Below are 15149 nucleotides of genomic sequence, written 5' to 3' on the forward strand. Positions count from 1 at the left end.
ATCCCACAACATACAGCGAGGCGAAGCGCTGCAGTGGCGAAAATTAAACACAACGAAATTTACAATTCAAATTCATGCGTGCGAATAATTTTAAGAAATTTAGTTTTTAAAAAAAAGAGGCTCCTTTAATTCCTTTGAGTTACTGCATTACCTTCCATATGAATACTCATTTGGATAAAGAAATTGCTTTCTAAAGTTGACAAAAATTGAGTCTAAAAGCTATAAGTATGTGCATTTCTGCATCCAACATGAAATTTTCTTGACAACGCAATTGAATTTTCAAGCGTCCAGTCAAGTCCTATCTAACTACTTTACTCTGCTTTTATTGCAGTTGATTCCATGGAACTTAAATTATAGATAGAAACGTAAAAGTTGCGAAAACCTATCTGTTTTAAGCAGACGGAATTTATATTCCTTGTGATCTATATTCTACAAATGGGTTCCCTATTTGGCAGCTATTTATTGCTTTTATTTTATTTTATTTTTTTTTTTGCATTTATGTAATCCTTACACACTGATTGGGCTTTTGTTTATAGTGTATCTTTGTTTATTTCCGAACGTATTCGTTTGCTCGTTGGGTGTGGTTTATTGGTGGAAATGTTTCAATTTTCTTGAGCTTAACTGGTGCTTGGGGAGCAATTTTCGGCTGCTGATTGGTGTTGGTGGCAGTTTTTCCAGCTATCCTTAAGCCAACGATTTCGTCATAGGGGCAGCGAGCCTGTGCTCTGCACTCGGCCTCCTGCTCGCGTTTGCGCTCCTCTGATCGACGGTCTCTCTCGCGACGAATGTAGTTGATCATGAGGGCACGTGCCTCGCCATAGTGTTGAATTAGATTCTTAAAGAATTGGTCTGACTCGTCGTTGGAAGAGGACTCTTCGTCGTCGTCGTCGCCCTTAGCATACGCCGTATTCTGATTCATGTCCTGCAGCCAGCTCTGGACGTGCTCGATACTCTGCTTGACCCGCAGACGCTCACGAACCCGATCACGATACTCCCAGCCTGGGCTCGAGAAACTCTTGCTGCTTGCTGCCGAGCAACTGTCTCTGGGAAAGCACCTGCTGCAGCAACTATTTGCCAAATGCGGCATCATTTCGCTTTTCTTATGGACAGGCGTGCTTTTGCTGTTCCAGCTGGTGAAGCTGCTTAAGCTGCTGCTGAGGTGCGGCCCAGCACTGTCCTCCAACTTGGACGTCAGATGCTGAAAGACTGAGGTGCTCTCAGTGTTGATATCTTCGCCCCGACACGTCTCCAGCTCGGCTGGTGCCGGCCGGCTAGTGTTTAGGCTGCTGTTGGGACAAGGCATTAGGGTGGCACTGCTGGGCCGAGTCAGTTTGTCGCTGCTGTATACTGCCGTGAGCTCGATCGTGCCCGAGCTGGAGGTGTGTGATTGGGGGTCGAGCGTTGAAGGTTCCTGAGATGGGGGGTTGCTTGTTGTGTTGCTTCTGCTACTGTCTCTCTGCGCAGAGATGTCCGTTGCTTTGCGGAAGATGCGCGTGAAGAGCGATTGCTTGGAGGTCGGCGTGCTTGTTTTAGCTTCTGCGGAGCTCCCATCGCTCTTGCCATAGACTTGCACGAGCGATTTACCCTTGACTATGTCCACATCTGATGCCGATATGGCCTGCTTAGATGCCGTTCCTGATGATGATTTCCGCTTCGCATAGCTCATATATCTCTTCACGAGGCTTGTGAAGCTCGTTCTCTGGGAATTGGTGGTCGAATTGGGGATCGGCTCAGCGCCAATCCGCTTGCCGGACGTTGAAGGCTCTGACAGCATGCGAAACTCTTGACCCTGGCGTTCAATCACCGCATCATAGGGGTGTCCATCATACTTGAGCTGGTAATAGGCGTACATCCATTTCCCCAGCTGCAGCACCTTCTCCTCGTCGGGCCGCAACAGTTGCGCCGCGGAGAACTGAAGGATCTGGCCAGCAGCATCAAATGCCTGCCGCAACTGCCCGTAGTTGTGAATGCAATCTTTCCGGCCGGACACGGCAAAACGCACGTCCCGCAAATCCAGGACAGCTGGATCGATCATATGCATGATCTGGCACCAATGAGCGCAGCTCCGCAGCTCCCGCCAATGCCTCAAGTTACTACCAAGATTGGCGTTGATCCATTCGACCATAGCAGCAGGACTCTCCTTAACACTCTTTCTGCACTCGGAGTCGGCCATGTTGCCTTTTCTTTTCAGCTTAAAAGTGTTATTGTTTTGCTTACTGCCTGAGGCTTTGTTGGCTATCCTAAATGGGATGTAGGATTACATTGGGATTATACGGACTATAGCTTTACAATTAAGACTTACTTTGTGATTAGCTACGATCGACTGTTCACTTTTTTCAAGCAACCATTATTTGAGACGATTACGTATTACTTGCTGAACGCTAATGAGAACAATTTAGAAGTGCCGCCTTGAATATAAATATATATCCCAACTCTTTCTTCGGATATAAGAAGTGCTATCTGAAAGGAAAATTATGCAATCAGTGCCAAAATACCTTCAATTTGAAGCAATACTTAAATTATAGCAGTAGAAAGCAGCTATTCAGATAGAATGATTGCATTTATTACCAGAGAGTCTATGAGTTCTGTTTTTTAAATTTATAAATAATTTGCAATGTTTCTAATACGAGCTGCATTTTCATTCAAATATAGGATTTTAGAAATGGGGAGACTGCATTTGAAACAGGCGATGATGTTACGTTACAGAAATGCAACGGTTCCTTTATGTAAATAATTGGGGAAGAGAAAGGCTAGACGCTGCAAGACCAAGTACGACAAGTAGTAGTCCAGTCCTAAATCTAATTTCGTTAGTCATACTCGTAAAGTCTTCATAAGTTCTGGTCAAATATCTTCCGCCTTCACCTCGTTTCTGGGCCTTTAGTGCCTTTAGTAAAGTATGCGAGGAATGCTAAAATTCGGGAATTCTCAAATTCAAATAGAACTGCAAATCAAATGAGACAATGTGGGAAACCTTCAGATGCATAAATCAATGCTCAATCAATTCCTTTGCTCTAAGAGTATTTACGAATTGCCTTCATTGTGGCTCGATGTCACTTTTGTTCAAGTAGAGTTCAAATATGGGTTCAAATATAGTTTCCGTTTGGATGCAACTGACAAGCTCAAGCTGAAGCTGAAAGCTAACGTGGAACCATGCAATGCGATGAAATGATATTATTGAAGATAATTGAATTACAAAGGCTTTACTTCACTTAACTGATATCCTTTTAATAAATAATTATGTGCTCTGGTTTATTCATGCAAATTCGCTTTATTAAGCATCGGTCGGCATTAGCAAACAGTGCAAACAAACATTTTGCTGTGTCATCATTTGCCTTCAAAGTATAATTCAAGCATACACATACATACATACATACTATACATGCATGCATACATGCATACATTCTATTAATAGATAAATTGCTGATTGTCATAATTGCTGATTTAATGACAGCAACTGTCAACTGCCCAGCACATCCGCAAGCGTTCCGAGATCTGAACAAATGAACGAGCGGTGAGGCGGTCAAATGGACAAATGGACAAACGGACAAACAGACAAACGGACAAATGGGCTAAAAGCTGTCGTTTTGCTTGCTCTGTGACAGTGAAATGTGTAGAATTTCATTTGTTTGCATTTTGCAGCAACAAATTGAAAAGGAGCAAACAAATCGAAACGAAACGAAACGAAATGCAAGGAAATGCAAGGAAACGAAGCTTGAATTCAAATGGGATTGCAGAAGGAGTGTTGGAGGAGGAATGGAGCTGGAGTGGATGGGGCGCTGAGGGGCATAAATTGACAAAATCGTTTGGATAGTTGACATGATTTTGCTGCAGGATTCACTTTTGCTTCTCAACTTGCATTAAATGCGACAGCGCCACCCAATTGATGACCGTATCCCAGCATTAGGGACTAGATGCCATCGTCCGATTGTCTCTCCACCCCGTGCCCCAAAGGTGGCCAAGTGAGGGCGTGTCATAAGAATTTAGTAAGAAAATAAAGCTATTTGGTTTGGCGCACATGCTTCCACAATGCCACAATGCCAACAACAGCAACAACAACACTCTGGGTGTGGTTGTGGCAGGAGCGTACAAAGTTTTCTAATAGTTGCAATTAAGTGCTACATTTTGGGGTTCTTGTTTGCATTTTGCAAAACTTCTGGGGGGTGGAGGGTGCGGACGTATCAACCAATACACACACGGGTATGTGTGTGGGTTTGCATTTGCTTTTGGTTTAGGTGTTGACTAAAAAAGTTTGGCTTAAAGGCTTAGTTTTTCAATTAGCCTGATGAGCGGCAATGCAGCTCATAAAATGCGGCATAAGATTCCCAAGTTGTGGCAGAATAGCACAGCCAAGCCAATTGAACACATTAAAATGATTTTCCCTCCCCTACCCTCCCCTCCCCTCCACTCCCCTCCCATCCACACCACACTTACCCGCCCACCAAATGTCTGCGGCCTGCAGTCTGTAGTCTGTGCTGCAAAGTGTTTTCTGTTGAGTTCTTTTTTGGGTTTTCCTTTTTTCTCCTCCGATGTACAAGTATAGTTGTAAGCCTAATGAGTTGTGTGACAAAATCCCAAGTGTATTTGGCAAAAACTGTATGACAACTATTTACCGGGTAGCTCGGCTTTTTGTGAATCGCCCTTCGCTTTAAGATTACAGAAAACTTTAGAGATTTGCGCTTCAATTGTTATTGAAATTGCTCGAAAAACTGGCAGGTGCTGAAGAATTTCGGAGAAATGTCATTTGCAGATTGTTGAGAAAAACTATGAGGCTTATAACCCAATGATTGTTTTTATGTGGCTTGTAGTATTATTTAATAGTCGTAGTATAATTTTAGGGTTAAACGATGATTTAAATGTAATTATATTATACGCACCAGTAGACTATTATTTTATGCCAATAAAGACAACACTTATTATCAAGCGGATGAAATTATTTCTGTTACACAATTGTAAGAGAAGCCTCACGATACATTTTAAAGAGATGGAGAAGATTATGTCCAGTGCTCTCCGATATCCTCTGCATTCTCGAACCAACCGTTACAGTTGATAAGTTATTTTGTGCAAAGAAAACCCAATGGATCTTCCCGATTGTTTCATTTTAAATTATGGGCTCTGAAGAGTGCCATAGCAACACGATAGAACGACAATCGGAACCAAGCTATAAGTATGTAGGTACAGTATTCCCCAGATGGTTGCACCCGTCCAAAAAGACGCCCCCAACCCAAGTGCCATTTCGTTTCTTAGCCCGGCCCTTAATTGCTTTTCACTGTTCTGCGGTCGAATGCACGAAGTGCACGAAATGCCACGCCCACCCTTCACAGAGCAGCCCACCTATACTCTGCATCCTGGTGAATGACATTATCGGGGCTGGAGCTAAAGGACTCCAAACTTAGCTCAAGATGTGCAAACAATTTCAACTTTGCATTCATTTCTTTGGGAAGGTGAAAAATGAAAATGCTCTTGCCGCTTGCCATACAATCTAAATGAAAGCCAAAGACACACACACACACCTAGATAGAGAAAAACACACACACACACACACACACACACACGCGCGCTCATATGCTAACACTTTGGCTTTTAATAAGGAAACGCATTAGTGCTGCACACTTGGCCAAAATGGAGCTGCAGTTGTCTGGATGACTGAGTTTCTCGGCCTGTCTCTCGGTCTCCGTCTCTGTCGTTGTCTCTGCTTGTGTTTGTGGCTGAGACGGGAACGGGAACGGGGATGGGGTTGGGGATGAAGAGGGTCCTGGCACTGTACTTGCTTGCATTTCCCAAATAGCTGGCATAGAAATAACTCACAAAAATACACGTAACTCAAGTGCAACGTTGACACCTAAGCAGCTGAAAGATACCACCAGATGCGTACATACATACTATATATCTACAGATATTTTAGGACGGACAGCCAGGACGGGGGCAGACAGACACAGTCCGACCCGAGCAAGTTCGTTGGCAAAAAACTTTTTGCCGTAAATTTTCAAGTGGTTCGTGCGAACGTGTGTGAGTGTGTATGTGTGTGTGTGTGTGTGTGTGTGTGTGGTTGCCACTTGAATACGAACGCCTACTTTTTTGGCATGGCATACAGGTGGGCGTGGCCGTTTTGGCTTTTAGCAGGACTTCTTGGCGCTCCTGCAGTTGGATTCACTTGCTTTGCCGGCTCTGCCCGTTGCGTTCAAGTGGTTTTAGTTAAATTATGCGCAGCTTGAAGCACGCATACACACTCCACACACACACACACACACACACACACACACACACACACCCACGCACCAGCACATACACAAAAGTAGGAATAGATACAGCTACAAATGCTGACGAAGGAATTCATGAGGTTGGGGAACAGAGCAGCAGAACAGCAGAAGAGCAGAGCGATACATTTGCTGACAGCAAATGATTTAAATATTTGTCAACATGGCTCTCGTCCAGATGAACGGCAACAGCTGTGGCTGGATACTCCTTAATGTCAGTCAGTCAGTCAGTCAATGTGTCGCTTGGGCGCGTTACGTATACGCCATGTGCTGCAGCAGCCAATGTTGAAGCTAAAGAATGTTGATAACAAAGTTATTTTTTCCAAATGAAGTTATTAATTTGAAAATGTTTGATACATCCATCGACAAGGATTTTCTTAACAGAATTCAGCGCAAGGATATCATATGCCGAGCAAGAAAGAAATATAACGATTGTGAAAGAAGCCGGCATAAAAACAAATTGTTGGATTTTTCCTGTACCCGCGAAAGTGTAAGGGTGGAATTTTTCATTTTTATTTATATTAAACAGGCCTAGCCTTGAGGGCCTGCCTTTCAATTAAATGCAATGCTTGCTTGCAATTGTTGGCCTTTAATGTGGCTTGCTGCTGAGTTATACGAGCTGGCTGGAGCCAAACTTGATGGCCGATAACTTTATAAACCAGCATTTAGGCGGCTTCAATATTTTATGAAAGCGCCCAACAATAGTTTAAATTTTGGCTCATCTCTGGAGTACAAAAGCCATATGCACTGAATCCGCTCTCCCCTCCTGTCCACATTCCAAAAAAGGCATAGCAACAAGGAGCAGCAACAAAACAAAATTAACAGTGGCAGGAAAAAATGCGAGGTAATTAGTTTATAGCCGGCAGTTAAAGGAAACACGGAAAAATTGCTGCATGACATGCAGGCAATGCAATAACAACAACGACCGCAACAAAAACAGGAGCAAGGCAATGGCTTGGCTAACACAAATAGACAATGTTTGGGTAATAAAAACAACAACAACAATAACAACAACAACAGCGACGGACAAGCAAACACATGTAACAAAATTAGCTATTTAGAGCAGCAATAACACACAAAAGTTGAGTGAACTTTTTTGATAGAGCGCCCGGAATAATTGGCATTTACACGTACATTGTGGTAGTCAGTAACCACAACAATTTTCGGCCAGGACCAGCACCAGGGCGAGGGCCAGGGCCAGGGCCGGGAGCTATCCAATCAGCAAGCCCATCAAGTCTTAACCCTTTTTGGGAAAGCGAAACATTAAGATTAATTAACCCACAGAGTAAAGGGCAATCGTTATAAGTATAAACTCAAATATACACAAGTACGGATTTATTTTAAAAACGATGCTTTATGAAACACGTAATTAATCATTTAATAAAACAGTTTTGTTAAATATTTGTTTGTGCTCAAATAATGCTTCAAACCAGCAAACCGACTGTTTCACTTCTAATAAGAGAGTATAGTTCCAACTATAAATAGCTATATTTGTCAACTACCAAGATCGATCCTAAACTAATAATTTATTGTAATTCAAATAATATTCCTGAACACAATCTGCACTTGGATTGTTTTCCCAATATCAATGGATGTTTAAAAAAAGCTGCCATTAAATTCAAAATGAGCACATATTCCTAAGTCAGCCCAAAAAGCTTCATTTCAGATTTAAATCATTCATTGATTTTCAATTTGTAAGGCATATTTTAAACAAAGTTTAAGTTTAACTAAAATAATATTCAATTACTGATTTTATTATAACTAATATTCAAAGCAATGTGTAAATCTTTATTCAACCATATTAAAATGTATCATCTACTTCAAATAACAATTAAGTTAATTTATTAATATATTCTATAGAAAAGTTTAATATTTTCTGAACTTTTTTATTTAAAGATTTTTGTAATTTGAATATTTTTAAGAGTTAATTTAAATATTTGCAAATGTAAAATAGAGACACACATTGGCTACAATTCTCAAGTCGGTTTTGAGCGGTTATAAATACACTCCTTAACATACTCGTATATGGTCGTTAAGTATGGGCCAAGTAAGTGTATTCCATCAGCTACTCCTCATTTAGAATATCAATTTAGATCTAAGCTTATAAATAAAAAATAGCAAAACAGTTTTGAAAATTAACTTCAAATAAAAATGTTGTATTGCATATTAATAAATACATATACGAGTATATAATAATAATAATAATATGCATTACGAAAATACATGCATGTTAAAAATGTAAAAAAAATAATTAATTTTGTTAGTAGAGTAGACAAAAAGTAGGAAAAGTATTTTATACTTATATAAAATAATCAAACCCACGCCTATGTCCGGCTCTTTATGCAACTTTGAATTGTCGAGTGTTGGACGCCGATGAGTTCGATATAACGCGTCGTTTTCTTATATAGCAGAGAGTCGAATGTTTATATATATATCGAAATCGGTGCTGAAATTATTGAATTCTACGTGTGTTTTTTTTTGCGAGTGTAGAAAATGGCACAACTACAGTCGACCCCAATAGGTATCCCATGGCAGTGGCGCAGTGAAGCAATAGTAGCTGCCATATAGCTGATAATATGCTGGAAAAGTCTAGCCCTGAGTCCATGTCTGATGCCATGAAGCGAATGCTAGGGAGTTTACGTAAATTCTAGCATTTATTAACTGTCTGGTGGACGGTAGAAATGTGAAGAGCTAGAAGATTGTAAAGAACACGTGTAAAGAACGGCTGGGTGTGGCACTCAAATATCAATTGGTCTCTCCTGCTTGTCAATCTCAATTCGTATCTGGCTCTGTATGCTCACTACTTCTTGTTCTTCTGCTCCGACTGGCCCGGCTGGACGAGCTTGAGGCGCAGCATTTCGTCGTACAGCATCTTGCCCATTTGGGTGGGATTTTTGGCAACGAGGGCGCCCGCCTTTTTCAGAGCCGTCACCTTGTCGCTGGCCTTGCCCTTCCCGGACGCTATAATGGCACCAGCATGTCCCATGCGACGTCCTGGTGGGGCTGTTTGGCCGGCAATGAAGGCCACCACCGGCTTGGCGTTGCATCCGGTGTTGTGGGCTATCAAATAGTCGGCTGCCTCCTCCTCGGATGTGCCGCCAATTTCTCCAATTAAAATGATGCCTTTGGTGTCGTTGTCCTTCAGAAAGATGCTGAGGCCGTCAATGAAGTTGGTGCCGTTGAAGGGGTCGCCACCACAGCCGATGCACAGGGTCTGGCCGAGACCCACTTTTGTGGTCTGCTGCACCGCCTCGTAGGTAAGGGTGCCCGAGCGCGAGACAATGCCCACCACGCCCTTTTTGTGAATGTTGCCCGGCATGATGCCAATCTTACACTGCTCCGGCGCAATGATGCCTGGACAATTGGGACCCAGGAGACGTGACTTTTCCTGGCAGTGCAGCATTTGCAATATGCGGACCATGTCCAGCTGTGGAATACCTTCCGTGATGGCCACAATCAGGCCGATCTCGTTCTCAATGGCCGCACAAATGCCTTGGCCCGCATTGCTCGCCGGTATGAAGATGACTGTGGCGTCCGGTTTCAGTTCCTTTGTGGCCTCTTTGACATTCTTGAACACCGGCTTATCCAGATGCTTCTCGCCGCCCTTCTTGGGCGAGACACCACCCACAATATTGGTGCCGTACGCTATCGCCTCCTTCGAGTGAAATGTGGCCTGCTTGCCGGTGAATCCCTGCACCAGCACCTTAGTCTCCTTCTTAATTTTCAGATTCCCAATGGTCTTGGCATAGTCGGCCTTGCCGCGCCACAGCAAAGGTCGACAGAAGTTGACCAGGCGCAGCGGCACCTTCAGACTCTGATGGAAGGCTTGCATAGACATTCTACTTGTAAGACTATCCAAGTAGCTGTGGAAATGTTGAAATGTGGTTGAAATGTGGATGGGAGGGAGGGAGCTAGGGCGGAGGAGGTCCTGCAGCAACTGCTGCTTCTATAATTTCCTTTTTCTATTCAATATGACAACGTAACAGAAATTTTTGGACTACCGAAGCGAACGTGTTGCAAAAATTTGGAAACCAAAAGTGGAAACTTGAACCAAAACGAATTTGTGGATGATATTTTATGAAATATTTGTTGGCTTATGGGTTTTCTGCTCTCGAATTATTTAGCTTGAAGTTAATGGCATTGCCTTCCTGTTTAATGCCAACTGACAAAACGATGTCGACCGCAACATTTATTCCATTCAACTTTCTGCTATTTGCGATATTCCTAAGCTGTGCAACACTGGCCGTAGAGGAGCCTGCTGTGGTTAGACTAATTATTGGCAAGACTTGCAAAGCTAGCTCTTGAGCCATTTGTACCAATTACTCTGCGGTAATATGTAAATCAATTGAAATGTACAAACGCTTCGTTCGTAAGTGCGGAAGAGAAACTATCAGTGCAGCTTTTTTCAGTGTGACCGTAGCATCACCAGCAGGGAATCCGTAGGGCGCCACAGGTCTTGATTTTTGACCAAAGTTAATCACAACATGAAGTACAGTTTGAACTTAGTAAAATGGTTCTTTTCGTTTTCAAATTAGATGCTGAATATTTTAAATGACAGATGTTTTGTTTTGCAATCGCTTGGTTTTAAAGAGATTTATAATTAAGGAATTTTAAGGAATGTTAATCATGCATTTAATTGCGCGCCTTGAAAAAGACGTTCAAGTGTAAAAAGAAAATAAGAGTACATTAAAGTAGTTGAGTAAATCAATAATAAAAATTCTCTGTGTGTGTCTTCTCTAATTAAGAGGGGATTCCAATTGGTTGTATGCATGTGTCGAGGCCAGTAGATGCTAGATAGGGTTGGGTTAGTTTCAGCAGCAAAGAGACTATTGTGGTTTGTTCGCCAAATCAGTCAATGGGTCCAATGGCAGCTACTACTATACGCCATAGTTCGATTATTGGAAACTGCAAGAAACTTCAGTTGCCTTATCTTTCTTGTACACAATTGTTCCAATCAGACGGCAATAATTGATTGCACTATTTTAGTCATTTTCAATGAAAGGCAATAAATATAGTATAAACGTAAAGGTATTTTTCCTTTAATTTTATTGCACACAAAATATTGATTGAAAGAAACAAAATAAAATTTCAAATATGGTTAAAAATCGGACCACTGTGCAGAAAGTTCGAGGCCGGACTCGACAAGATGAAGGCGAAAGTGATTGATGATTACGACAAATATATCTGAAGGAATCTATATATAGTACATACATATTCGTATGTTATGAATCGATCTGTTCCCGCTTGAAGGTGCGCTTCCAACAACTTCGACATAAATCACCCGAGAACGAGAAATACATACAACATGGCCGGGAACTGGTCGCAGGAGAGTGGACTACGGAGCAATGGCGGCGAAGGTGTTGGTGATGGTGATGGTGATGGTGCCGAACAAATGACTTCATCGCAAATAAATGAAATATCAATGCCGTCAAAAGAGCCATAAATCATCAATCCATTCGTATATATGTATATATGTGTAGGTGTGTAGGTGTGTTTGTGTGCCATTTTCAAGGAAGAGGCGAGACCACGTCGCGAGACTGCAGCGCAACTGCGACCTGACCAACCGCTTTGCCACACACTACTGGCCGAGTCCTTCGCCCTCCATTTCATGTGACGCCGCGAAATGGAAAATGCAAATTGTTTGCCCGTACAAAAGTATGCAAAAATATCGCCACAAACCGTGGCCGAGCCATGTCCCGCCGCCTGCCTGCCCCTTGGTCCTTGTGGGACTGATGCATTCAGTGTCGGGCTATGTTTCGGGTGAGCTGCCCAGTGGAAATTTGGCATTTTATTTTATCAAGCTATTGCATACAGACGCGTATTACTCAATTAGAGATTCATGGGCAGGCCCATGAAGGCCACCGCAGTGAAATTCTTGCGCTTCAACTTTTTCTTCTCCCTCGGCTTGGCCGCGTTCTTCTTATTCTTCAGGTGCTCGCTAGTGTTATCTGCCTTATAACCATTTGGCATTTGGTCGACTTCCTTGCCGGTAGCCCCATTTGTGTTGTCGGGCACTTGTGGCCAAGCACTGTTCACTGGCGGTTGCTTCTGCCTCTCCACCAGCTCCTCCATCATCAGCTGCACGAAATCCGGCTGCGTCGGCGCAAAGTCGTATTTGAATCCGGTTGACTGCGGGTCCGCCGTCTGCTGGTGGCGAGACGGCCCATTCGGATAGTTGTTGGACAGTGGGTCTCCAGATTCCTTTGCGGACGATGGAAGAGCATTATGGAAGACCTTCTCGAGGTTGAGATCTTCATATATGCACTTAGGTTTTTCAACCTCCCCATCCGAGTCGCTTAAGCCATCAGTCAATATCTTCCAACTGCTAACATCTGTGAATCAAACGAATTATTGTTTCCCCAATTTCTGTGTTCTGTTCAGTTCAGTTCAGTTAAGTTTCCACCATTACCATTGCAATTCACATCGCCTTGCGACTGCCTTATTTTCTTCCCCTGTGGCAGGTGAATCAAGCTCTGATCGTATCCCTCGAGCACATCAAATTCGCTGATTTTCGACATTATGCGAGTGTTTTAGTTGTTTCTTGCAATTTGTATTTTTCCAATTTCCAATAATTCTAAGCTCCACGGATACCAAATTAATTTTTTTTCTTATACCAGTGTTGAGTAATGCTTTTTTAGGTGGCCACATTTTATACTGTACTTTGGTATTTTCATCTTCTTGGAAAAACTTTAGACTCGACTGGAAATGTTATCATCCTTTAAAGTCCCGTTGATAAATGTGTAATAATGGTTTTGGCGGGGGAATTCGGTTATTCCGATATTCCGATATTCATAAACTAAGTGTTTTGCTAGGCCGCCAAACATAATCGGAGTGTAGGGAGGATTTTAGAAAGATGTCTTGAGTAACGATTGTTGGATATTTATTTGTGCGTACATAATTAATTCATTTCAATACGAATATTGCGAATTGTTTACAGCACTCTTTTAGATGTATTTCCGCGAAAGCGGTGGAAAACTGTTCAGTGCTTCCTATCCTCCCCACTTGTTGCCAGCAACTCTTTGCTTTTCCAAAGTACTCGATACTCGTAGTACCCAACGATACTAGCGCCAAACAGCTGTTTCAGAAATTGCGGTGGAGCCTTAACAGATGAATTGTATTTGAAATTAAGTCCTAAAATGGATCAACAGTGATCTTGATGTGGTTCTGCAGCTGGCTGGTCGTAGATCAGTGAGATTTTTATTTTTCCAATTGCCAACGATGCTAAGCTCCACGGATATGGCCTAATAAGCCCCTTATGGTGTCATCTGGCCATATTTCCCATTGGGTCGCCATCGACTCGTACCATCTACATACGGGTATGCGTGTATGTATGTAGCTGTTGCGGCCATTTGTGCTCGTCGCTCGTGCTCCATTTGCTATGCATTGTGTTTGCCTCTTGTTGGTTTTTGGACGTTTCATTTTTGATTGCAAAACAGAAAATATCTGACGATTTTTTCTTCCCTTGACGTTTCTGCCTTTGCCGGCGCGGCGGGGCGCGGCGTTCGCGCAAATTTGTCTAGTACCGAGTACCGAGTACATACATATACAAGTATGCAAAAATGATGCATTTGCTTTTTGTTTTTGGTTTCTCGCTATTTGCTGTTTGCCGTTGACAATTTGCATTTATAAATTTCGTTTTCAATTTTGTGCGCTGCCCCGCCCTCGCCATTTTGCCACTGCCCGGCAGGCAGTAGCTCCGGGTGCTCCCGCTCCCGCTGCTGCTGCTGCTGCTACTGTTGTTTATTATTGTTTATCGATAAAATGCACGCATAAATTTGCATAAATCGATAAATAATGCAAGCATAGAAAGTGCCACAGACCAGCCGTACATAGTGCTATTATTGTATGATATTTATTGCATTCCATGCCCTCCACACCCGCCCCTCTCCGATTGTCCGATCCTTGTGGAACAGCAGCCAGCAACCAGCACCCCACTAAGCAGTTGGCAGCGTTTTGCTTTTGCTTTCAATTTCCGCATTTACCCAATTAACTAGATTTCTGTTTATATTGTGTTTTCACACAGTTTGATGGCCAATGCGAACGTCCTGGCCAGGCGGCATCCAAGCAAGGGGCAACAGCGCCAAAGGGATTTCAAAAAGTCCTATCTACAAACAAACGAACGAATAGCCAGCCAGGAGCGGAATGCGAGAAAGCTGGGGAAGGGGGGAGGGGGGAGGGGGGCACCTATTTTCTAAACTGGCATTTGGCGGAAATCGTGTGGTCAACAAGGCAGAGCGAGACGGAGATAGAGAGCCAGAGACTAGGAGCGAACCTGCACACTGAGTGCTCTTTGGAGCAGTGGCACAAAATGGGCCACGGGTGTCTGGTGTCTGGTGTCTGTGTCCAGGCGAGAAGACAAAAGGTGCTGCTGGGCAACCACTCTGGAACAATCGCATTAGAAATGTGCCACACTGTCGACTGCCTGCGAGTATGGCTGTGCGAGTAAGAGCGATGTAAGCGATGAGCTTAGTTCAAGTTGTCCAAAAGGCAATCATTTCTGGCCACAGCATCACAGTCTGCTGTGAAAAGGATCACCCACAGGCATTCTGTGGGAAAAACGTTTTTATACTGATTTTCGAAATTGGCATACAATTTGAAAGCGTCAAGCTGCTGGAAGGGGAAGAGCGGGCATATAAAAGCAGTGAGGAACAGAAACCAATCCACAAATAAGAGATATCACCCATAGACTGCCTTTTTTCGTTACCCGTCCCGCAATTTCCTTTCACTTCAATTAAAAGAAGAGGAGCGACTGTGCAGAACTACGATATACCCTTGTAGACCTAATTTCTACCCAGTCTCAAGCTTGGAATAAATGCTTAGCTGTGTTCCTACTGCTTAATCTTATCTTCAAAGAACCTACCTTTGTAAAGAAGTGGGGGGATGTTTCTTCACAAT

The 15149-nt window shown here is 43.0% G+C and overlaps 3 protein-coding genes across 4 annotated transcripts; all 3 read right to left on the reverse strand.

Moving 5' to 3' along the window:
* Positions 1 to 447: 447 nt before the first annotated feature.
* On the reverse strand, positions 448 to 4556 carry LOC115627306 (microtubule-associated protein RP/EB family member 1-like). Of its 2 annotated transcripts, none has more exons than XM_030522948.1 (3): positions 4432 to 4556; positions 2303 to 2460; positions 448 to 2240 (listed from the first exon to the last, which is right to left on the reverse strand). In XM_030522948.1, the coding sequence occupies exon 3, from the start codon at positions 2171 to 2173 to the stop codon at positions 548 to 550; it is 1626 nt and encodes a 541-aa protein (XP_030378808.1). In that variant the 5' UTR covers positions 2174 to 2240; positions 2303 to 2460; positions 4432 to 4556; the 3' UTR covers positions 448 to 547. The 2 variants fall into 2 exon arrangements, with proteins under 2 accessions (XP_030378808.1, XP_030378809.1); XM_030522949.1 differs by having other exon boundaries at positions 2303 to 2456; positions 4432 to 4513.
* Positions 4557 to 8889: 4333 nt separating this feature from the next.
* LOC115627291 (succinate--CoA ligase [ADP/GDP-forming] subunit alpha, mitochondrial) lies at positions 8890 to 10306 on the reverse strand. Its single transcript, XM_030522923.1, has one exon. It carries the CDS (start codon positions 10090 to 10092, stop codon positions 9055 to 9057), a length of 1038 nt encoding a protein of 345 aa, XP_030378783.1. The 5' UTR covers positions 10093 to 10306; the 3' UTR covers positions 8890 to 9054.
* A 1702-nt stretch (positions 10307 to 12008) lies between these two features.
* LOC115627343 lies at positions 12009 to 12849 on the reverse strand. The gene is made up of 2 exons (XM_030522989.1): positions 12664 to 12849; positions 12009 to 12586 (listed from the first exon to the last, which is right to left on the reverse strand). Exons 1-2 carry the CDS (start codon positions 12770 to 12772, stop codon positions 12084 to 12086), a joined length of 612 nt encoding a protein of 203 aa, XP_030378849.1. The 5' UTR covers positions 12773 to 12849; the 3' UTR covers positions 12009 to 12083.
* Positions 12850 to 15149: the final 2300 nt, after the last annotated feature.

The sequence above is a fragment of the Scaptodrosophila lebanonensis genome, unplaced genomic scaffold, assembly GCF_003285725.1.
Source record: "Scaptodrosophila lebanonensis strain 11010-0011.00,11010-0021.00 unplaced genomic scaffold, SlebRS2 tig00000092-arrow-pilon, whole genome shotgun sequence".
Classification (NCBI taxonomy): Eukaryota; Metazoa; Arthropoda; class Insecta; order Diptera; family Drosophilidae; genus Scaptodrosophila; species Scaptodrosophila lebanonensis.

Coding starts and splice junctions, on each gene's coding strand:
- LOC115627343 (XM_030522989.1), bottom strand. CDS start 12,772: ATGTCGAAAATCAGCGAATTTGATGTGCTCGAGGGATACGATCAGAGC. Junction 12,587..12,663: donor AGGCGATGTGAATTGCAATG/GTAATGGTGGAA, acceptor TTTGATTCACAG/ATGTTAGCAGTTGGAAGATA.
- LOC115627291 (XM_030522923.1), bottom strand. CDS start 10,092: ATGTCTATGCAAGCCTTCCATCAGAGTCTGAAGGTGCCGCTGCGCCTG.
- LOC115627306 (XM_030522948.1), bottom strand. CDS start 2,173: ATGGCCGACTCCGAGTGCAGAAAGAGTGTTAAGGAGAGTCCTGCTGCT.